We start from the raw sequence: 24,242 nt of genomic DNA on the forward strand, positions 1-24,242 counted from the left end.
CACCAAATGAAGTCAGGTTCATTAAAATCAAGTTATTTATTATTATATTACTGGTGTATTATTAGTCTCTTATATTTAACAAGGTAATAACTCTCAGTACCATTTTATGATCCACTTATGATTCTCCAATACTGTATTGTGCATTGACCTTGGCATTGACAGAGACTCTCAAGCTACATCTTACCAGCACCAAAATATTATTTTTTTTTATTAAGCATTAAATCAAACCATTCAATAATCTGAACATCTAAGACCTATTACATCCCATTATAGCTTACTTCAAGGGAAAAAAAGCGATATACAGTACATTCATTTATATAAATTAGGTACAGCATATTGTATATATTCAATGCAGATACATTACAACTTCATGTGAAAATACAGAAACAAAATGAAATGTTTACTTCAAAACATAATCAGTTAGGTTTGTCACAGTGTAATGTACACTAACACGTCTCATCCCAGGGCCAGGCTGGAATCTACATCTGTGCTGTTTGAAGAGCCTATGCGCTGTTCAGGTCTTCTCTGAGGGATCTGCAGTTTATGGTCTGATTTCTGAGGGGGAAAAAATAAAAACAAATTAGGCTCAGGTACAGTTCTGATCATAAATTTACATACCCCTGGCTGATTTTGACATTTACCACTTTTAGTGAGTTTTAATCATTCAAAACACTTTTCTTTCGTTTAGTGATAGTGCCTAGATGATGTTATCATCAAAGAAATGAGTGTGTATTATAATAATGAGATTACACAGTCAAACATTTACGTCTTGTATGTTCGGCCCATTAAAGGGGAATGGTTTAATGTGAAATGCATTATTCTAGAGAACCTTATGCAGTGAGAATTGTTCACAGCAGTGGTGATGGGAACCAGACACCTGAAGCACACAATGTCTTTAAAGGCTCCCTCACAGAAAACTTTTACATGAAGCAGTTATGAATATGCTGCCTGATGCCTGAGACATTGTTTTATGATAATCTCGAGATGATGTTTTGACCTGCACTGTAAACAAAAAATGTTAGTGTCTTAACTTAAAAAAGTAAATCAAAATGTATGGTGAAAATTGGCATTGTAAAGCAAAATGGCACCCAAAGAAAATTTTTCAGACTTACCACAATTTTACCATCATCAGCATCACACATAAAAATTCAGGACACCACGTATCACCACCATTGTAAAGATATCTACATTGGTAATTTTCTTCACAGGTAACCATTTCACATCAAACCATTCTGAATGACTGTTTACATCTCAACCATTAAATTACGCAAAAAACGTTAAAAATCGGTGGAATACCCAATTAAATATACACTCAAGTACATTGAGATGTGCCTTTTTCTACTGTAATGCGTGTATGCGTATGAATTTACCAGATACTAAAATATGTACAAGTAATCAGAGACCCTAGAATTATGAAAAGATTATAAAATATTTGAAAACGCCCATCGATGCTTTTCAAAGTCTGAAATATTAAAAAAAGTAGAAGAAACGTGTTTCTGTGGGTACCAAACCAAGATTTATGAGAAAACCGTCAGAAACATAGTATTATAAGAAAAAACCCACAAGCAACTTTGGCTCAGATACTGGCTTCTCGGAAACTAAGTGGTGTGGCTGTTTTGGAACGTACAATAAGGATATACAGAAGTAATTTAGAGTGTTGACACAAAAATGTAATTTTAGGGTCACAACCATAAATGTTATGTTGGAAAAGGAGTCTACAAGGTCCTTGAAGAGAAACATACCATCCCTAATGTGAAGCAGGTTAGTGGACCTTTGCTGTTTTAGAGGCACAGGAACTTTGATGAAAATTGATGGCAAAATAAATGCAGCAGATTACCAAAAAATCGTGGAAATTTGCATGCATCAGCTTGGAGCGCAGTTTCTGACTTTGCATACAAGGCCAAGTTGACCCTTGAGTGGCTGCTGTGGAATAAAGGGAAAGTTCTTGAGTGGGCCTCACACTCTCAGGACCTCAACATCTCTGAGCCACTTTCAGAAGAACCTCAAACACATACAAGGAGGCTTTTTGCCAAGAAGTGTGTGCAGGTTTACCACCTAAGGAAATAAAGGCACTCCTTCACAACCGTCACAAAAGGCTGCAAGCTCTCATTGATGCCCAAAGGAGCAGCACATGATCTTAAGATCCAAGGCAATGTAGAATTTGACTGTGTTATTTAGTATTTTCTTTGTTAGGATTAATGCAGTATATGCAAATTTCAATTATGAGAAAGAAATGTAATTTACATGACCGCTCATATTTCTAAAAATGGTAAATATCTTACAGAATCAGCCAGAGGTATGCAAACTTATGAGCAGAACTGTACTTTTTTCCAGCAACAATGTCCAAGTGTCTTATAAGGATGCAAAAGAATAGCTATATCTATATCAGACTTTTTCTTTTACTGCTGTAAGAAAATATTGTATCTCCAATGTCATAACCTTCTGAGAGAATGAAAAAAGGTTCCTAAAATCTGTTAAAGTAGCATCAATATTTTTATTGTTCTGTTCATCATGATATGTGAACATGCAGTAGGTATGTAGTTCACCTGAGCTCATCCAGGGCTAGTTTGTTTTGCAGTCTCACATCTTCGCTGATGGGGTACAGCAAGAGGATCATCAGGCCTGTGATGATAAAGGCTACTGGGGCCGCGCCAATCAGGAGTTTTAGAGTGTATGCTACTGCGTGAGGCTGTCTGCATGCTCCTGTGTCATAGCCAGCAAACCTACAGCGCAGCCAAGACAATAATTACTGTGAGTATAAATGAGGACAAAAAAACACTGGGCTAGAGGCCTAGTCTAATGTATAAGGCCCCTTAAAATAACCCTATTGCTTAATTACAGGGGATAAAAAGGTAAATTATATGTGCTTTGACAGAACGTACTCTAAACACAGCGTGGACACTCCCAGAGAGATCCCTGCTGCGAACTTGGTGAAGAAAACATAGAAGGAGTAGAAGATTGCCTCATGGCCCTTTGAGTTGCGGTTTGCCAGTCTGAAGTCATCCACTACGTCTGGTAACATTGACCTGGGCAAAAAGTGAAAAAGCATGAGGAGGAGGAGTCTCAGATATCATTTCTCATATTATGATGTGTTCAGATGGTCATCATAAACTGCTCATTCACCACAAGAAAGTTGAACTTCAATGCCTGACAAAATTGTACATACAAGTAGTTTCATGCAGGCTCCATACTTTTCCATGAGCATGACATATCACTTGAAATGGACTGATGCATAGTGTGGCCTGATGTGTCAATCTTTCACATTGTTTATGGAAATAATGGACGTCATGTTCTTCCACCAAAGATCATCCTGATTGTTACCAGCATAAAGTTCAAAAGCCAGGATTTCTTACAGTATGGTGTGTATGAGAGCCCATGGCATGGGAAACGTGCACATCTGTGAAATGGCCTTTAAACTGAAAGCCTTTAAACTGTCTTTTCCAGGGCTGCCCATGCTTATCTCAGTGCCACAATGCCACGCCATCTTCCAGTTACAACAGTGTGGCTGCATAACAGATTGTGGGTTCTACACTGGCCTGCCCACAGTCCAGACTTGTGTTCCACTGGAAACTCATGGTGCGTTATGAAGTACAAAATACAACAACGGAGGCCCCAAAAGCATGTGCAGCTTAATAGTTATATAATAGAACGACAGAAATTCCAGCTTCAAAGCTTGATCATTGGTGTCTTCATTCCCTAAAAGATTATTGTTAAAAGGTGATGTATAACAAAACTTCTGTCACAACACAGAAACACATTGCAAGCATCAAATTTGGAATGAGTGCATATTTAAGATAGAGCACTCCGAATTTACAAATCACTGCTTTCTGTTTTTATTAGTGCTGCACATATTGGACTTGGAATTGACTTACTACAGTGGGCTATACCATTTCTTAACTGTTCACACTGTTTCAGGATACATATTCATATTCATTCGCTGTGAAAACCTACTGATTGTCAGACTTGAACTGAAACACAAACAATTTTTATTATGTAGTTAGGATCCCTCTGTAATTGTAGTGAGGAATAAAACTGACCCTCCTGAATCATCATGCAAGTCAACTCATGAGGTAGCAAGAGCTGTGATGAGTTTGAAATTGGAAGCTTCTTCATAGCAGGGATGTTAAACTCAGCACAGTTTTTGGCGATTTCCCTGCAAAATGATCACCAAACCGCTAAGACACTAGCAGAGGACAGGAGTTAGTAGGGCCTTCCAAACGGTGCTCCTCTCTGTTTTTTCTGCTTGGTTTAGTCTCTGTCTGTACATTTTTGTTGTGTTCCCTCTCCTCACACGCCTGAGCTAGTTATTCAGCATTCTGTGGTCCCTGATTACTTGACTAATGTGTGTTTGAAGCTGGAACAGAATTAGAATGTGGGCTGGGACTGGACAGACTGAAAACCCCTGCCATAAAGAAAGTAACCACAGAGGGGCACCATAGAGAGATCACCTCTGAAACAACCCATCACTGCTTTCCCTGCTCCATCATTTATGCTTATGTCATGTAAATAACAGCCTTCACATTAGAAACAGCTTAATTTTGGCTTCCTGTTTTACTATGTGAGCATACAGTATATCATTCATCCAAGTGTCTTCATTAGGCCAAGGCAGTTTAAAGAGATACTACTATAAATATAAAAATATATAAATAACCCTTTAGTTTTAAAACTTAACCTTAAGCAGTGTTTCCCCCTACATCAGAGAAAAATCTGGGGGAGCATCACAGTGGCAGGTATTCTAACATATATGGAAACTCATCTTGATATTATTCTTGCTTAATTGCTTTATCAAATAAGACATGCATGGTTTGTAATGTATGCAGCACTGAACCACAGAAATGTTGAAAATAGAATATGCTTAAAAAAACATAACTCTCACAGTGTTAAACCCAAACTAAAACACATTTAAAGTCTGTTGTACTTCACAAAATCACTTCACAAATGATCAGTGTACATACAAAATCCTTTAACCTATAAAAAGGTTTTATAACAATATTTTCATTCATAGACATCCGTGCATTCCTAACAGTATAAAGTTTTACAAACAGTATTTGAAAAGTGTAAAATCATGTTATGTGAGGTAACTCGTACTGATATATTGTTCTGTTGTTTGGAGAAAAAAAACAGACACTATTAATGTTTTGTAAAATTAGTAGCATAACCTGATTTTACACATTTCTAATACTGTTAATGACTCGATCCTGTGAAAAAAGTTTTAACTTAAAAAAAGTGAGAAGGCTGGCTGCCTTTATTTTTCTTAAAACATTGAACTTGGCTGTCAGAAGCAAAACCTTATATCTTATTCTACATCATTTTGGACCATTTCTGTGGTCAGTTTGTCATATTTAGACACAGTTTAAATGGCAGCTGGCATTTTTGAACTATGTAAAAAAAAAAAAGTGAGAGAGAAACGACCAAAGGTTTTGCTCAGACAGCGACAATATATTTTTGGGTTACAGCTGTGACCTGAATTACAGTGTCCAACACTGAACATTAACATGCTGAGTAGCCTGCGGCCGTTTAACGTACTCACCATGGTAAAAGTAGTGATGCAGCGACGCTGAGTCCAGAAGATACAGCGACCACATACGCCACCACCAGGTTAGGAATGAACACCAGCATCACCGTGAAGGGCATGATCCACTGCACATGCACAATATCAGCATTAGACACATCACACTGTTTTTGTGTCTGTAAAAATGTTTTCTGGTTAACCCCTAAAACAGAAGTCATTATGACTTACACAACTATCATAGTATAGTAGTACAATACTGTAATACTATAAATGATTAAATATCATTTATAGTATTTATAATACTATATATACTGATATAGTTAATCAGAAATGTGGACCCATGTATATATGGCGATTAAAATATTAAAGCAGCTACAGTCAATGCATGCAATAAATACAGACAAACAGTAAGTATAGGACGATAACTAACAGAGCAGATGTACAGTCTCCAGCACCAATGATTGGTATAAATAGACAGTACTATTTTTGTCCACAGTGTGGCACTGTACATTGATAAGTACACTAGACTTAAAGGACAATTGGCTGAAGAAGGCAGACATGCACAATGAGGTAGACTAACGGTTACCGTAATGCCACAGAATGCCGCTGTCTTCTTGCCAAACTTCTGCAGGAACCACTGCCAGAAAGGGATGCTCACAGCTGCAGACATCTGGAGAGTGGGCGACAGGGCGTGCTTAAAACAATATATAAGAGCCTTTTGGACTGAAGTCCAAAAGCAAAAAAATTGTATACAATCAATCATCTCCCTCATACAGGATGCAGAACCAACGTCCTTGAACACTATGCCTTAAATATAACGGCCTATAAAGACATACACTGCCTGCAAGATACTTTGTACACTATATAAATTCATTTGATATTTATGTCCAAAAGTATCTGGATACCCCTTCTAATTAGTGAATTCAGCTACATTAAGCTGCACCCATTGCTGACACAGGCGTGGTATAATCTCTATAGAAAAGCATTTCCAGTGGAATGGGGTGAACTGGAGTGGCCGCACATGAGGCCTAAGGTCACTGTTCAATGCCAAGAGTCAGCATTGGGCTGGAGTCCCATCCAGTAACTTTGGGATGAGTCAGAGTGATGTTTATGATCCAGAATAAGCAGCCAATATTAGAGTCATGGAAAAGTATTGACCCCCTTCTGATTCCTCAATTGTTGCATCAGATCCTCATACAAAATGTAATATGAGGAGAACATGAGGAAACATTGCTTCATTTATTGAAGGAAAAAAGTTATGTATATCACTCAAGTAATGCACCATATATTTAATAATTAGCAGTGCCACCTTTAGCAGCAACAGCTGCAACCACATGCTGTCTGGAGACCAGTCTTTCCCATCATTGTGGCGGACAACTCTTCTTTGCAGAATTGCTTTATTCAGCCACACTGGAGGGTTTTTGAGCATTAACTGCCCATTTAAGGTCCTGTCACCTTAATTTTGTTTCTTTTGAGACATTCAGAGGTGGGCTTGCTCTGGTGCTTTGGATCACTGTCCTGCTGCATAACGCGTATGTGCTTGAGCGTCAGATCACAGACTGATGACGGAGCATTCTCCTCTAGGATTTTCTAATACTAAGGTGAATTCATCATTCAATCAATTATAATGTGTCACCCAGGCCCTACAGCAGCATAACATCCAAAGACCATCATACTACCACCTCCATGTTTGACTGTTGGCATGAACTTATTGTGGAATGCTGTGTTGGCTGTACACTAGATGTAACGGGATCCTGGTCTTCCATATCGTTCCACTTATGACTTATGTCCACAGATCAATACTCCAAAAGACTTGGGGGTCATCAAGGTGTCTTCTGGCAAACGTGATACAAGCCTTTATGTTACAGCAGCAATGGGGTGACAAACTTCCTATGACTACCCTTCATTTCAGAAGAAAATTTTGCATGAGCAGGCATCTACTAACTTTTGGACGTATAGTGTATGCTTATCACTAAGGCCACTGACCTGCAGGTCTAGTTTATTGTTACATTAGAATGAACGTGCTGTGAATGTGATGAGCACTCACCAGAATTGTCAGCACTATATTCTGAAAGTGATCTCGAAGGTCCACTGCATATGTGCAGAACAGCACAAAGTTACTCTGCACCAGCTGCAAAAGTAACAGTTGGTATTATAAGACAACTCCTTTGTTCAGGAAGGAAGCAGTTCTACTCCATGCTGCATGACTTTATGATTAAGCAAACCTGCAGAGCTCAATGCTAAGACTTCATTTAAAGCAATATCTCAAGTATGAAAAGAATGCTTGAAGAATGAATGCTTGTGGCTATTGCTATTGCATCCATTCATGTCTTAAAGAAACTCCCTCTGCAGCAAGACCTCACTGCCAACACTCTCTTCACTGATCAAATAAATATTGAATGTAAGCTCTTTACCTGGATGGCCACAGATATAAAGAGGAAAGCCGCTGTGAGCGTGAGATACGGTCCATGTTTCATCACCAGCACAAAGCCTTTATGGAAAGGAATGGGCTTCTCTGTCTTCGGCGCATAGGGATCTAAAAAAAAAAACAGTGTGGATTTGCATTTTGTCAGCTGTAAATACATTCTTAAAAATAGTGGTTTCTAAATGGTTCTTGGCTTGAATGCATATTCTAGAAATAACCTTTAATTGCTATATATTATATGGAGGTTATTTAAACTTTGAAAAAAGGTTCTCCACATTTGCACAAGTCATTTATAACATCTACTGACGGGTTTTTTAGAGAACCACAAGTGGATCTTCTGTAACATTGCTCCAAAGAACCTTTGAGTGTATTATATTAGTTAAAAATATCTGCTGTTGCCACTTGCAAAAATGTCTTATTGTATCAGCAATGTAATAATTATTATAATATTCAACATATAATAATGTATGTATGCATGTATTATTATTAGTAGTAGTAGTATTAGTCTTAGTCTTAGTATTATTAGTATTATTATTATAAGCAATACTCATAATAATATAACCAACAATAACAGCCATGTAATTAAATGCATGCAATGTCCTCAAAGCTATTACTTACCATCCCTCTCTTTGACTCCCAGGAACATCACCACTGTACAGATGAGAAACAGCCCTCCTATCACTCCTGCAGCGATCATGTACACCTCCTTCTGTGAGGAGAGAGAAACATACAGCTGTTATTATCTTATGCAAACTAATTGTTTTAATAGACTTTTTTGCAAAAATGTTTAGCTTGCATCACCAACAACACCAGTAGATGCTGGAACCGAAACATTTACTTCATAAAGTTCTTGATAGAGCTTGTCCCCAAATACCCCAAAACACAACAAAAAATCTTGGTGTTTTTTCTCAGTTTCTTATTGTAAGAGTTACTCAAAATGTTATACGCATTTTTTAACACTAAGGTGAATCCTATAACAGCAGAGCAAAGCACTATGGCTTCTTCTTACATAGAAAACACATTTGTCAAGGGAATCCAATGCAAACCTTTAAGTGCAGTGTTCTGTAAATAACACAAAGTTGCACTCAAGTAAATCATCCATTGAACCATATGCATCCATTAGGATTACACTGAAAACAACCATTTTTACTGTTACTGATGGGTATTAAAACTAGAAAAGTAACTGGGAGCTGAATGTAGAGAAAAACTAATGTGAAACTATAACATGCATGTCTGTGATGACAGAAGATGACAAAATGAGATGTATTTCTACAGCATATATTTCTGATATACTGTTTATTTGAAACTTGAGTAAAAGGTTTCAGTGCCTTTACTTTATTTGAGGCAAAATATGTTTCAGAAGTGTTGGAATGCAGGGCGTTTCGAAACTGTGAACTGTTTCAGGAATTCTGCTTAAGCAGTTGAGGAACTCTGTCACTAGTTTAAGGCAAGTACTAGACAAGACACCATGCTTTCTGGCCTTGTGAACTTAGACCAAATTAGCTGGAACCCCCAAATAGAGGAACTTTTCAATTTATTGCCCTCAAACAGGAACTGCTCTGCCCTAAACAATCTCCGACTTGTTTGCTATTTTTCCATGCACGGCAGCGAAGCGCTTCATTACTCATCCAGATCAAACAGAGGCCTGTTTTGGAGGGCTTGGCTGGCGCACCCAAACAAGCGCGCCGCCCTGGGCTTGGGCCGCAGAGGAATGCGCAGTGGCTACAGAGGGCAACAGCGTGGCGGAGACAGATCCAACCGCCCCGGCAGGGTTTACCCAAAGCCGAGAGTGCTGGTGAGACACGGAGGCCTGCTCTGAATAGCTGTGGCTCCCTGTGCTGATGCATGAATGACTTTTTTCCCAGAAACCATCAACATCAGCCACAGGAGAGCCTCAGGGTTTGTTGGCCCACTCTCACTTCCAGTATGGCTGCCTGTGGAAGTGGGTGATACTCCACTGAAAATAGACACCCTTAGTCCCTAAACCAAGCATGCTTGTTTGTTCTAGGGTCTCTTTTGAGTCTCATGTTTACTATCTCAGGTCAGTTTCTGACGTCTTCACAGAGTGAGTCCTGTCTGTAGGCTTATGACTAGACAGTGAGCAAATATACTCCATTTATTTTCTGGAAATGGGCTCATCAACTCTGCAGTAACACTTTCATGGTTGTATGTGCCGGCAGATTAGTATGGGACAGTTAACACATGTAAAGATGGACAGTGATGAGATAACCTGGACATGGTGTTCTTCAGTGGCTAAGCCAGAACATATTTGGTGTCTGATGGTTGCTTCCTTAGTTTTGCACTGGAGCTACAAGGCTAATGTAGCTAACAATCAATGGAAACTTACACTCCACAAATTAGCACTGTGCAAATTAGCATCATGCATGTCTAATTCATAACACACAATAATCTCAAATATATTTGCTTCTGTGGTTTTCAACACTGTGTGACACTGTTATAAAAGGTTCTTGAAGGGTTCTTTGAAAAGGGTTCTATATAGCACCAAACAGGGTTCTTGTACTGTCAAGCTTGTAGAAACAATAGAAAAACCTTTTTTGCTATATAAAGCCTTTTTCAAAAAAGGTTCTATATAGAAGCATATACAGCACACTGTCAATCAATCTGAAGAACCATTTCACCATGCAAAGAACCCTCCAATCATGCAAAGGGTTCTTTGAGTGTTCATGGTTCTATATGGAATCATACTCATTACTAAAGAACCTTTGAACAACCATCTTTCTTAAGTGTGTACAGCCAAAGTTCAGGATGGCAGCTCTTTCTAGCTATCTAACAAATCAATGCTGTCCAGGAAAAATATGCATCTTCAAAATGGTAACTTTACAGGAGAAGGCAAAAACATTCTTAAATTTAGTGAACGTTAATGTAAAGAAATTTTATTTCAAGTACATTGGGAGCATTTCTAGTCATCTGTTCATCATGAAATGTTCATACAGTGTAAAGGACAGCTGCCTTCTTCAAATGATGTGGAAGAGCAAACATGGAAAAAATGGAGATACATGGGTTTTTTTGAACAGTGAGAAAATGTTTGTCCATTTCTGTAGATAAGTGTGTCATACAATGTCAGAAACCACATCAGCAAATCTGTTGGTAGACTTGATGCAGTTTGACACCACAGTTTGATCATTTAGACATGCAGTTTGCATGACTCTGACCCCTCATTCCCAGACTTATAACATCCTAAGGCTTATTATCCAGTAATTACATTGAAAACAACGCAAAGGGTTATTCTTAAGTCATAGGAGTGGCACTGGGCATTTAAGGGGTTGAAACAATAACTCTTGTGTATACGTGTACATACATTCAGACACCAAACACTGATTGATCAACTATATTTTGGGTAAGGGAGAAATTGTGCAAATGTTATTTTTGGCTGAACTATCGCTTTAACTGTCGTACTGTGATGGCAGCTGCCCCCCGACACAGGGCAGGTTATTTTCATTGTGCAATGTCTTTGATACATACTGCATGTGACAGGAAGTCCTGGGATAGCGCCAGGCTTCTGATGACCTCTGTCCCGCTACTGTTTCCCAGGTGACCCGCTGACACATTGTGATGGCGGCAGTGCTTCAGAGTGTGAGCGCTCGCTACAATCTGGCCCTGGATGGCTGCACCAACCAGCGTGCCCAGAACCTCCATGGTCATACCTGCAGTGGACATACATAGAAAGACTATATCAGTTCTTCTGTACAAACATTTAATGCCTCTAAAAGCTCACAGAAAATTATTACATTCAACAACTTGGTATCAAATACATTGTTTGGGATAATATTTTGGCCTAATATGTGTTTTTTAGATCCAGTCATGGCAGAGAGGTACATGCAGGTGGTCCCCAAAGAAAAAATGTTTTTTGAATAACTACTATTTTTACAATACAATTCAGCATTATATATAATTACTAATGAGACTCCTATGAGATTATAGGTTCAGTTTTGGTTTTGGATAGTAAATAAATTGGCTTTGCATTGCAGACATAGTGACCCCTGGTTCCTATCACCACCACTGTGAAGAAATCTGAGTCTCTCTACAAGTTTCTCTGTAATGACCCATTTCACATCAAACTCTGATTGTGATTGTGTTTTGTCTGCACCTCAATTAATGAATAATTATGCAGGACTTTTTTTTTAATTGGTGAAATTTATTTTTAATGACTGCTTAAATTCAATGCAAAGCAGTTGTAAAGGGTTCTCACTGAATTATGTTGGTGCTCAAATCTAAAAAGCATAGCATCACTGTTGAAGCAAAACCTTGTATTTCGATTTTTGTTTTCATTTTTTTTAAGGTTTTTTACAGACTACAAATGCCACCCACCGTTTGCAAAGAATTTTTGTGATGAGTGGATCAATAGCAATGAGACAAAATAACTTGAGGGAAAAAAAATCTTGTTTCATTAAATTCCATTTAAAGTTCAGAACAATTTATGGTTCTCCTGTAAAGTTAACATCGCAGAGACACAAGGTTTTGCAAAATGGTGATTTGGTGACTTTTCAAAGTTTACCCTTGGGTTTGCACATTTAAGAAAGACAAAAAAAAACATTCTGAGATTACTTTCATGTTCTTCTGTCATAAATTATAATTATTCACAATAGATACGTTCACCAAATCACAACCCTGCGTTGGGTAGTGTAAGTGTAGCTGAGCAGTAACCTTACGGTAGGCTGTAGCTGAGTCTCTCTCTCGCTGATCTGTGCTCAGGAACATGGTCAGGGCTGAGTAAGGCACGTGGAAACACTGCAGAAGACAGAGACAGAAAGAGCATAGCTACTGAGCACTAACATACACTACTGTGCCGGCCTTCTTTGGTCTATGTTAGCATTCTAGATTAAAGATCTCATTTCAAGAACAGTATTGACCACTGTGGAAAATAGGACAGGTCAACTGAGGCAGAGTGATGATAAAATAATGGAAAAGAAGATTGATTCTATGCCAAGCTCTTAGAAGGGAAAAGGTGAAATACAAGGATTAATGAGCATGCAGCATGTCTGTGTGAGAAGACTCTAAAAAGAAAAGTGAAGGGTAAAATATATCAAACGTCTGCAAATTAAAGGGGGGCAAAATAAAGTGATGGATGAAAGAGTGTACATAATGTCTTCTGAACAGAGTTTAGATGACAAGCAGTACAGTGAAACAAAATCAAAGCATTCAGTAAATCTATTTTTATTGTCCTTTTTATTGTATGTTTTATTTGCCATAAAGTTGCATTTTGCTTGTAAAAGAATGTGCAAAAGGCTAGATTTTGCAAAATACACAAAAACTGAACTCAGACTACAGTCTACAGTCAAATGTGCTGTAAAATGAGTGTACACACATTATATCAATAGTTGCTAACACTTTATTTGGAGTGTCCTTTGTAGATGATTAATAAACTCTTAACAGAGTATCAGTAACACATCAACATATCAGTGAAGTCGCAGCAGTGAAGCATCTGAATACATTGAATATCTTGTAGATGTTCTGTTGATACATTACTTACATTAAGTAGATGTAGTGTTAATATGTTACTTCCATTATTTAAAACCTAACCTTACCAACCTTACCCAAAACCATGAACAATATCAGTAACAATAATAAAAATAGAAAAACACACAAGAATCCCCCATCTATCCTTATCCTTCTGGATACTAATGATGAGTAATTCAGTTCTACATGTAATTTGTGAACGTGAATGAGAATTTGCGTATTTAGTTTTTTGTCATTTTATTAGCAATTGAGTAGCTAATCAAAACAGAGGTGGAGGATTAGGTATGAGGTATCAAGGAAGATTTAACAATCTTACACACTTCCTACAATTCTACAGTCCCACAGTTCTGTGCCTGCCCATGAAACAGTATTCTGTGACTGGGCAGATTTTCCACTGAGTACACCCATGGTTCATGAGCCTGCTGAGTGTGGAGCAGTCACGATCATTAAATTTTAGCTGACGATTAATTGCCATTTAAATTATTATGATTAATGATTTAATTGTCTCTTTTTCATTATTTGCAACTGTGAAATTAAAACGTAAAGTGGCGAAACTGGCTGATTAGCTTACTATGTTTACTTAGTAGCTAACATTGGTTGTACTGTTAAATCAATGCTGTGCGCATTGTACTGTTGTACAGACATTACTCAGCATTGTACAAACATTACTCAGCGCTGCCTTCTAAACATGTTAAGTCACTCATGATATCCCATGATATCTCAATGAATGCATTTAAATTGAATTTTTTTAATTTACATTTATTTGCCTCAACACAACACAATCAATTCACATTTTGTTTGTTGCAGCTTAATATTACTTTGATATCTAATGACTGTGGAAAATTGCAATGATCTCAAATAACTGCAATTTTCCCAAATAATTGTGAGTAGGCGATATAATTGTGACAGGCCTACAACACCGGCATAAATTACGCCTTTTCATGCAAACTGCAAGTATATGTGGGTAAATTGGGGCAGTTTGTATGCCACTCCAGGCACTGCAATCTGAACTAGTTTCTACATAAAATTGAATAATTCAGTTGGAGAATCCTGGAGAATCACAGAAGACAAGTGAGGTATGCTGCTCTATTCCCAAAAACATCCAAGCACAAAGATGGATCTTAAATGGTAAAGAGAGCATCACACTGAACACTCCTTCTACCAGTTAAGTTGATTTTAACCCTAAGATGCTTTGGGGAAGCTGTGCCCAGTTCAACAGTGTTCGCTTTCCTTTACTTTGTAATTTACACAAAAAAGTCCAGTCAGCACTGTGGCAGGCCAATGGTCCAACGGACTACCAAAATAAATCTCTCCAAAGTGCCTGCCCAGCCCTGCCTTTGTTCCATAACAGTAACCCAAGTGACTTGGCTATGGAACCTGCACTCGATTTTTCCATTTAAATTGCTGCTACTGACACTTCACAAAGAGGCTTACTTGCGCAAATGAAAAACAAACAGTCTAATTAAGAATAATGGCGTGATTAAAAGGACAACAGTACTCGGACTCTTGATGCACGGCCCTTGGTAGTGGAAGCAGCTGCTGTTTCTCAGCCTTGCACTTAAAGACAATGGAGAGCGCTAAAAGAGGAAAGCAGCATTTACCCTCTCTGGTGGTTTCTGGCTGCCTCTACTGTGTACTTATCGAGGAGTCAAAACGACTTGTCATTACAGCGTGTCTTTCTGTGGTCAGAGCGGCTTCCCCATTCCAGCACATGCCGGTGGGTTTGACTGAAGGTAGCGGCTATAGATTTGGGCCAGACCTTAGTGACAAAGGGCACGAACACGAATAAATATTGGAAATAAATGATAAAAGCATCAAAGCGGCTGAGTTAAAACGCAGCACACAGTGGAGAGAGACATCTGAAGATGCTGTCTCGTCTCTTTGCTGGACGGATTTATGATCACTCATTTTTTGTTTACTGTTAAACAATAAAGAGGATGATCGTAATAAATAAAAAAAAAATAATAAATTTCACTTTATTAGACATTACTTAGGCTAGCTTGTAAGATTTGCTTTGCAAGGTTAGTAGAAGGCCTTCTTAACCTCAAGCACATTACACTAAAATCCCTCAGAGCTAAATATCATAAAGCTGCCAGTATGAAAGTATGAGAAGCCCACTTAGTTAAGGATCACATTAAATACTGCAGATAATATACAAACATGCCATCAACTTCCAATGTTCTTTGTGGTTTTGTGGTACATTCTGTTCAGGAAACAGGGTCCAGATCGAATATACGGTAGCATCCCTGTCTGCTTAACTGCTGAACAAGGCCTGGGCATGCTAAACAGCAAGAAACTGGGACAGTAAATGTATAATAATATGCTGTAATATTTTCTGCAGTAAGATACTAATTGTAATGTGGGTCTGATCGATAGTATGTGATGTACACTTACTGTGATGAGGGTTTGATAGAGGCAGTAGAATCCCAGATACCAGATGAACCTTCCGTTGGTGAAAGGGGGAACAAACCACAAGTAGAAGTAGGACACTACCACAAATGGGGTGCAGCCCACCATCCTAAAAAAGAAAAGCAAGATTATTAGGCATTCAGCAATTAGTGTTATTATAATGTTTCGACAAAAATCTAAAAGTTAAAATCTGGGTGTGAGTAAAACAAAAAGTTCTACAAAGGATAAAATTCACATCAGTCCATTTGGAATGCTTAACACTTCAAACTTAACACTGGTTTTACTATGACTACCACTTGTCATGAAAAAATGCATGTAGTGCAAAGTGTTAAGTGATGACACAACTGCCTAGACAATAAAGTAATAATCTACATTATGGGGAGGTTCTTCAGCGTGATTTTTTGGGTGTTGAGAGTGAATATCAAGTCATCAAGTTCAGGAGAGAAATGCAAAAACAGGGAAAAAAGCAAAACGTTCGTCATTAAGCTAATGTTTTTTCAGTCAGAACAGAGTGCTGCCCAGGCTCAGCAGACCATACATGATGCTAGTGTTAAAGTTAGTATTGATAGATCCAATGTTTATGGGAAATTACTCTTAATATGTAATGAGATTATGTTACTTATAACCTATTCATTACACATTACTTTTTTGTATCGGCAGATAATTTTGCTTGTTTTTGCTTGTTTTTTTTTCTCCAAAAAAGCAACATGATCTGTTGATATAGTGAGTTAATCTTACAACGATCTCAAAAAGAGATATATTGACTAGATGTAATATGCTTTCACTTGCCAAGATATTATTTTTTGCAGTGAAGGAGGGAACCCAGAGTCTCAACTAATTTAAAAATGTTCATCAGGGGTCCCATTCCTGTCTTTTGCCTGGAGCCCCAGAATCACTAAATCTACCCTTGTGTCTAAGTGCTGTGCCTGCTGCCATTGTTGAAGAAAATTCTGAACAACATGTCTTTTTATTCATTCTATGCCTGGTTTTAAAGGGCGGAGAAAAATGCAAGAACATTCCCCAAGGAGATATATATATATATATATATATTATATATATATATATATATATATATAATATGCTTTACATATATATATATAATATATATATATATATATATATTTATATATATATATATATGATTTCACACAAAACACGTTATTCAGTGCATCCATTTCCAATTTTTGCCTGAAACTGGACATCCACACTTCTATCCAATGTATTTATAAATGTGTATGGGTCTATAATTCGAGGCTTATATTTTGTTTTTTGTTATGGCACCAGGGATGAATACATAAAGGAAGAATTTCATTGTATAGTGAAGCTGAACCTGAAATCTGAACCCATTATTCAGTCTTTTACCTTAAATCTTATTATCCAGTAACTACTACAAATTATAAATAACTACTATGAAACTAACCTGTAAAATATATAGCTATGACAGTATGGAATGCACCCGATGACAGGTCCTTAGGCAGTAACACCAGCATTTGTTTATTGCAGATGTCCTGTACGACTGCAGCTTTTACCCCATTGCCACACTTACGGAGGCGCTGCTCTGTGTACATGTGTGAGAATGTTTACTGCAGGACATCTGTCTGTGTGGTGTTTGTTAGGATGCTGCTGTACACCTCTAATCCTGTCAGCCACAAGATCGCAAAATGCTGCATAGCCAAGTGCTTATTTCAGCATAGTTGTCAAGACAGCATAGATCTGGATGGGAAGGAAGATTCTGCTGCACTTGGGTCCTTTCAGGATGTGGGAAGAAGATATGTGGGCCATGTATAATTCATAGAGATACAACCTCTCCATATCATTATGGCTGAGGGAGCCAGCTGCAGACCTACACTGGGTTGAGAGGGGAGAGGGAAGAGTTGGTGGAGCTGAACGTGTCGTTTCACAATCCATAATGACAGATTTACCACCATGTGTTACCAACAGTGACAGGCGCAGTCAACTCAAAGTGATTTAAGCAAATGATTGCATCTCATTAAGCAACGATTAAAGGAATACTTCAGTGATTATTAAACTAGTCCCTATCTGCTGCATCAGTTGTATACTGTCAATCACCACTGACAGTGCTGTCAATATGTGTCCGTTCTTTGCTTAGCAAAGAAAAGAAAACTTAAAACACTGTTTATAATAGAAGCCAATAGGCCTGTGCTGAAGTGGAAGCCACTGATTTCTATTAGAAGGTGGTTCAGCTACTGAATTCTGATCCTTTTAAATCCCTGTATGGTAATGAAATCCACACAGATCACCTGTGTAGAACCTTTCTAAGCAGGTTTGCCCTGAGTTCACTGACCTCTGCTCCCTGTCTATGGTGTTCGGTTCCACAGACGATAAACAACTGTGGGCAAAACAACATCCAGAAAGGGTAACAGAAAGACAGGGAGAGAAAAGAGAGTGGCCAATTCTGGCACAGTCCAGATGCCCCTATTGCAGAGTGAGCCAGCCCCCTTGCTCCCCCAGCAATTGTTTGGCCACACAAAGGGCCAGCAGCACAGGAGAGAAAGAGAGGGCAGAGGGGTTAATGTGAATGGATGGCTCCGAATGTTCTGTAAGATGGCTCAAATGATGGGACGGCCTAGAAATGTCTGCCCTGAGTTAACTAGGGAAGGGTAAGACGCACATGCAGGTGCAGTTCATGAACAAAACCAGAAACACAAGTTAACACTATTCACTTGCACACACATATATTTACACAAACACACAAACGAGCATCCACAAACACAGCTAGAAAGTGTTTCTAGAAATCAGTTTGGCTGTTCTCCTGCTGTGACCACAGCTGCCAGATTGCTTCTATAGTTTCCAGGCAAACCCACCGAAAGTATGCATTAGAAACACTCTACATTCATTTGAACGATAATACAAAATGATACAGCATTTAACCAATATGACATTAATATTAAGCTTCTAGGTAAATTAACCGTAGATGCCTTGCTGTCAGAAAACTGCACATAAGTATTTAAGTTGTCATTACATTGGTGTTTAAAAACATTTTATTACTGATACAAATAACTGTTCATGTAATTTTTAGTATCCCTATCAAACATCCAAGAAATGCCTAGACAAAAAAAATAATTGCAAATATAATAATTGAATAACTTAATTTATATATGTATCTTGTTGACTGTGAAAGACACTGCTGCGTGGGGCAACGGCCTCCTCTCAAAAGGAGTGTCTAAAATGTCAATCAAAGTTTTCATAACTGACTGGAATGGAGAGAAGTTAGTTAAAAATCAGCTGCATTATTAAGTAATGCAGTTTATTAATTTTATATCGTTTTTTAAAACCCGCCAAAATGACGACAAACCAGCCCACTTACCAAAGTACTTTTCCCCCTGCCAAACCCAAGCAAAGTCTGCCCAATTTGGCAGGAAGCAACCCAATCTGGCAACGTTTGCTGTAACTGTCTGTGTATTTTCTATGGGTGATGTCTGGGTTGTAGTAATTACTACATATTACAAATCTTGATTATTTAGTTATTGCAGATCTTTTCTTCAACCACTTTCTGCAGCCCCCCTTTAGTGGCCATCCCGTTGGCAGAATGGAAAACAATTTGAAATATTTTAATTAATGTAATCCAAAAAAAGGTTAAAATCATTCAGATTTCCAAAACATATTTAATAAATTTTAATGAAGAACAAAAATGCATGTAGTGCAAAAACTGAGGCACCTCTAAGATGGAAATTGCACTGTATGCCTACTAGGAAAAGGGGTTAATTAAAGAGCCTGTGGGGTTAAAGAGTAATTACACCCTAAAGCTGTTTTTTCCTCATGAAAAACTGTAGGATATTGCTCTGTTAACATAAAAGATAAATAAAAAATATAATTATTTTGATGAAGTTTTAAACTGTCAAAAAAAACAAAACAATTATTGTGGTCAGTTCACAGTTACACTCTGCTGTAGGCGCGCATAACTCGGAGCACTACATCATCAAGGTTAGCTGGGAGAGAAACTACCACAGCAAATCATACGAACAATCTGGAATAACAAGTTGGTGTAATATGCCTTTTTACCTTTGTTTCGCCTCTTTATACCATAAATTACCATCCCTGCAACAGTGCGCATTTCTGCTAGCTTGTGGTTTCAGTGTTTCACAATGTTCTAGACATACTAGCATTAAGTTAGCAATGGCCAATTATCCACGCTTGGTTAATAGTATCCTACTTAAACACAAGATATGTTCAGATATCTGTATGCTCAGATAATCGTGCCCCCGTCCATCATATTTTTGAGCATTTTTTAAAGTTGGACTAGGGGTGCAGTTAGTTTTTTCTAAAAAGGAAATTACGAGCTATAGAAAGCATGGCTGTCAAAAACTACTGAAAGCCTAAATCTTGTTATGACAACATGAGAAAAAGGACTGTAGTAGCATAACTCTCTAACCATATCTCAAGACAAAAGTGTTTGATTACATTGCCTTTGAAGAAATGTCAAGATGTCAAAGATACTGGTGAGCTGACTGGGGAGCTCACTGTGGAGAGATATCATGAGCTCTGATGAAAGGCCTAAGTATGTATAATTTTGTAGAGTGAAATTTAGATTTTGATGTTTTTAAATGCTCAGCTTAGGGTCTGATGGGACTTTTTTTATGAGTACTTCCTTGATGACCATGGCGCCTTGCAGTGGGAGCATTACAGAATCTTTAGTGTTATCTAAATGTTCCCTCCTGATGGTGCACTGGGGCTCTAGCATAATAAACAAGCAGAGGAACCCTGAAGTCCCGGCCGGGCAAGGCTGTGATGTTTCACCACAATGTTCTGGACATAAACGCTAACAACTTCCTTCTTACCACTGTGATGTCACACCTCAGTGATATGGGGACTTCCTTTAAGGACTGATGGATCATTGTTCACAGAGATCGGTATGGGGAAGGTGCAGCCTTTAAAGAATTCCACAGATTATGACTTTATGGTTTCGATTTACAGCTGTAGCTAATCTTCTTGGCACTGATAAGTGTGTCATCACACATAAGGATTGTAGCAAGTAGTCGGCAACGAAAAAGAATTCTTGCACTTTCTCATCATCAAACATAACCTAGGGGTTAGGGTGTGTTGTGTTGTGTTTCAGATAAATGGCATGCCTTCCATGCAAACAACAGAATAGCTGAACTTGGAATAAAGGTCAGAGACTACCCTCTGCCACAGGCCTGCCTGAGCGAACAGAGAGAATCTTCCACTCACCATGGCATGAGCCGGCCAATTTTTGTCCATCTGCTTTTAGTGACAAAGAATCCGACAATGGGGTCACTAACTGCCCCCCAGGCCTTACCGATGAACAGCACCATGGAGGCCTGGAATGGGTTTATCTGCAGAAGAAGAGCAGGAGTGGCCATTACCATTAGACACTGATTCTGCCGCCTTCACAAAGTCACAAAGCAAGTGAGAGATCACTGATGTTTCAGAACCACTCAAAGTGGGATAGGCAGTTGTCTGCAAAAGTTTGAGCACCCCAGGTCAAATGATATGGTTTGTTGATTTTTTAATTAATTAATTGAAAATAAGTTAATACATCCTCTACAGAGAACACACTTCTGCACATTTCAATACACAATTACAGCTGAATTTAAAAAATTGGAAAAAATGAAAAACATAAAACGTGGCTTGTGCAGAAGTTATGGCATATTTTATATTTTATGTTTATTTTTTTTCCCACAAACATTAAACTCAGCAAATAAATAAAACTGTGCACTAATTTTTTTAGCAAATGCTGTATTGGTGTTTGTTCCCAGTACAGGATGTGTTAATTTATTTTCACTCAGAATGTTAACGAAATATGCACTCAAAAAAGTGTTGCTTAGAATTGACTTGATTCAAATGTGTACACACGAATTACTGACATTCATTTTACTTACTTTTGGTAAGAACTGCTTTAATGTATTTTACTGGCATGAAAATGATAACGTGTAAAAATGGCTCATCAGATCAACCTAAAAATATTTCATGTAGCAACAAGCAACTGAACTAGTTTTATTCAAGTAAAAAAATCATTGATTAAAATAGTCATTCATTTAAAGTATTTATTTAGGTTGAATAAAACTAGTTAATTTACTTGTTACCACATGCTGAATTTTTTTAGGTTGAACTGACAAGCCATTTTTTACAGTGCACATTTGAATCAAGACGTTTTAGAAGTCAGAGGTTTTGTTGTTTTGTGTAAATAAATGTGTTTTCCAGTCCAAATAAAGAAAATGTACCCAATACACATTGAGTTTGCTGCAACATACTCATACATGGCTAATGATTGCGATCATCTTAATTAATTGCATGCAGTTCAAATCATTGTGATTAGGTGATTATGTAATAATTGTGACAGACCTAGTGGGATATGGCCAAAATCTACTCAGTAGCAGTAGCTAAAACCCCTCCAGATATTATTAGCTTTCACATAATGGAAAAATGAATCAAATCTGCTGCATTAGTAATGAGATAATTCACTATGATCATTTCCTCAGGCAATGCTGAACATATTAAAGTATTCTTGTAATTAATTAACATCCTACCTGAGCAACATCTAGCAGATATATCTGGAGGAAAAAAGCAGTAGCACTCCCAGCCACCTGATTAGGTGCCCCTCCGATGGCAAAACACAGTTTGCTACACACAGAGAGCTTCTGCTCTGGATGAGTCTGTGAACACACATAAAAGAGCAAGGATCATAAGAACATGAACTCATAAACAAGTGTATCATGCATGTAATGTGACATATATGAACATTACACAAAGCTGGATACCATTGTGCAGGTTGATTATGAAGAGAATTCATATCATGAAGGAAAAAAGGCCTCATGGTGTAGAAAACCAGATACACAGCCAATTACAAAAGCATGTTGGATATAAATACATTAAAGGAACATATAGGATGTCACAGCAGTAGTAGATGAGCAAAAGGTTCCAGAATAGAGGTGTCACAATGTGCATATTAAAATTCATTTTGTAATACAATGCATGCTGTGAATCTAATATATTTTGACTTCATACTCTACATAATGCTATAAGATGTAATGATATGAATGGGAATGGCTCACTTTGTCCTATTAAAAGCACTCCATGATAGTCCTAAAAGAGAAGACCATGAAATTAAATCAACCATGAACCGTGACTCATGAGCTGTTGAGCTGCTAGCGAGCAATGATGGGAGAACAGGGAGGGGTGAGAATCCCCTGCTCTGAAAACAATTCATACCATCCCACAAAGGCAGCCATGCTAAGACAAACCATAAAACACAACTGCAGCTTGCAGCATATAAAATATACTGTTCATCATGTACGACTAGCCAAATTAAATGCAAACATTTAAATGCATCACAAACACTTGCTTGACTTTTTGTAAATCATACACATTTTACATTTCGTCGCAGTTGGGATCAAACAATTGTATCTCCATTTTTGTCATTTTTTGATCATTTGAAAAAAATCTGGTTCCATTAACTTCCATTCAAAGTTAAGAAGGTTTTTTCCTTCTGTAAAGTTACCTGTCTGGAGACACATGGGGCCTCATTCACCAACCATTCTTAAGAAGAAATTTCTTCTTAAAACCCACTAATGCAGTTTTCATGAAGTTTCTGACATTCACCAGTGTTTTCTTATCTGGGATTTGTTCTTAGGTAAGAACAGAATCTACACGCACTCAAGAGCACAACGCTGTGAACAGTTTTGTAGTTCAAGAACACTTCATGAATCCGACATAGACTTTTGCTTAGGTCCTTTCTCAAGAACAAATTTAAGACAAAACTTAGAAAGAGATTAGTAAATGAGGCCCAGTGTTTTTCTTTTTTCTCAAGAGTGATCATCTGTTTGTCTTGTAAAATTCTTTCTTTGTGTTAGTTATGTTTTACTAGGCATTTGTACTTAAATACAAAAAATGCTAATAAAAGTAGTGACAAAATGCTGGCATTTCTTTTTCACTACTGTATTATCGTATCATAACCACAACTAATATTGTATCATAAAATATGTATCGTTACACCCCTATTCCATATATTAAAACTGAACTCTGAACTGAACTGAATCTTTCCACACCTCCATGTAATTCAGGCGTAGGAGTAACAAAGCGGGCACCAATATCTGTTTGCTAATGTATAGTCTGAAATCTAAGTAGGTGGTAAATGACAACTGAAGTTGTTTGTTGAAGTTGGTTTTAAAGCGAAGGCATAGCTGGTTAAAGGTCAGAGACCTTGCTTATGTGCAGCCATCTCTGAAGCTCATTACCGAGGCTTTGGGTGATATGCATAACATATGGTTCTCTGATGTGGTGACCGCACACTCAAACCCGCTACTCTCAGTTTTCTAGCATATGGGTGGGATGTGGTAGCCCCCCAGACCCTGTCATCAGCAGCAACCCTCTTCTACTGCTTTTGCAAGATATAAAAACACTGTTCAACTGTGCCTGCCAATCAAAGAGACCAACTTT

General features: G+C 37.9%; 1 protein-coding gene across 1 annotated transcript in view; it reads right to left on the reverse strand.

The window, feature by feature from the left end:
* Positions 1–17: 17 nt before the first annotated feature.
* The window catches only part of mfsd2b (major facilitator superfamily domain containing 2B), a 31,804-nt gene continuing 7,579 nt past the window's right edge, over positions 18–24,242 (reverse strand). Inside the window, exons 3-15 of the mRNA XM_036581745.1 lie at positions 22,334–22,459; positions 21,015–21,139; positions 15,810–15,933; positions 12,608–12,686; positions 11,421–11,602; positions 8,556–8,646; positions 7,927–8,048; positions 7,560–7,643; positions 6,099–6,182; positions 5,531–5,640; positions 2,883–3,026; positions 2,547–2,723; positions 18–555 (exon numbers count right to left, since the gene is read on the reverse strand). Coding sequence (XP_036437638.1) covers positions 504–555; positions 2,547–2,723; positions 2,883–3,026; positions 5,531–5,640; positions 6,099–6,182; positions 7,560–7,643; positions 7,927–8,048; positions 8,556–8,646; positions 11,421–11,602; positions 12,608–12,686; positions 15,810–15,933; positions 21,015–21,139; positions 22,334–22,459 — 1,500 coding nt within the window. The 3' untranslated portion in view covers positions 18–503. The remainder of the gene's footprint in view (positions 556–2,546; positions 2,724–2,882; positions 3,027–5,530; positions 5,641–6,098; positions 6,183–7,559; positions 7,644–7,926; positions 8,049–8,555; positions 8,647–11,420; positions 11,603–12,607; positions 12,687–15,809; positions 15,934–21,014; positions 21,140–22,333; positions 22,460–24,242) is intronic.

This window comes from Colossoma macropomum, unplaced genomic scaffold (assembly GCF_904425465.1).
Source record: "Colossoma macropomum unplaced genomic scaffold, Colossoma_macropomum, whole genome shotgun sequence".
NCBI lineage: Eukaryota > Metazoa > Chordata > Actinopteri > Characiformes > Serrasalmidae > Colossoma > Colossoma macropomum.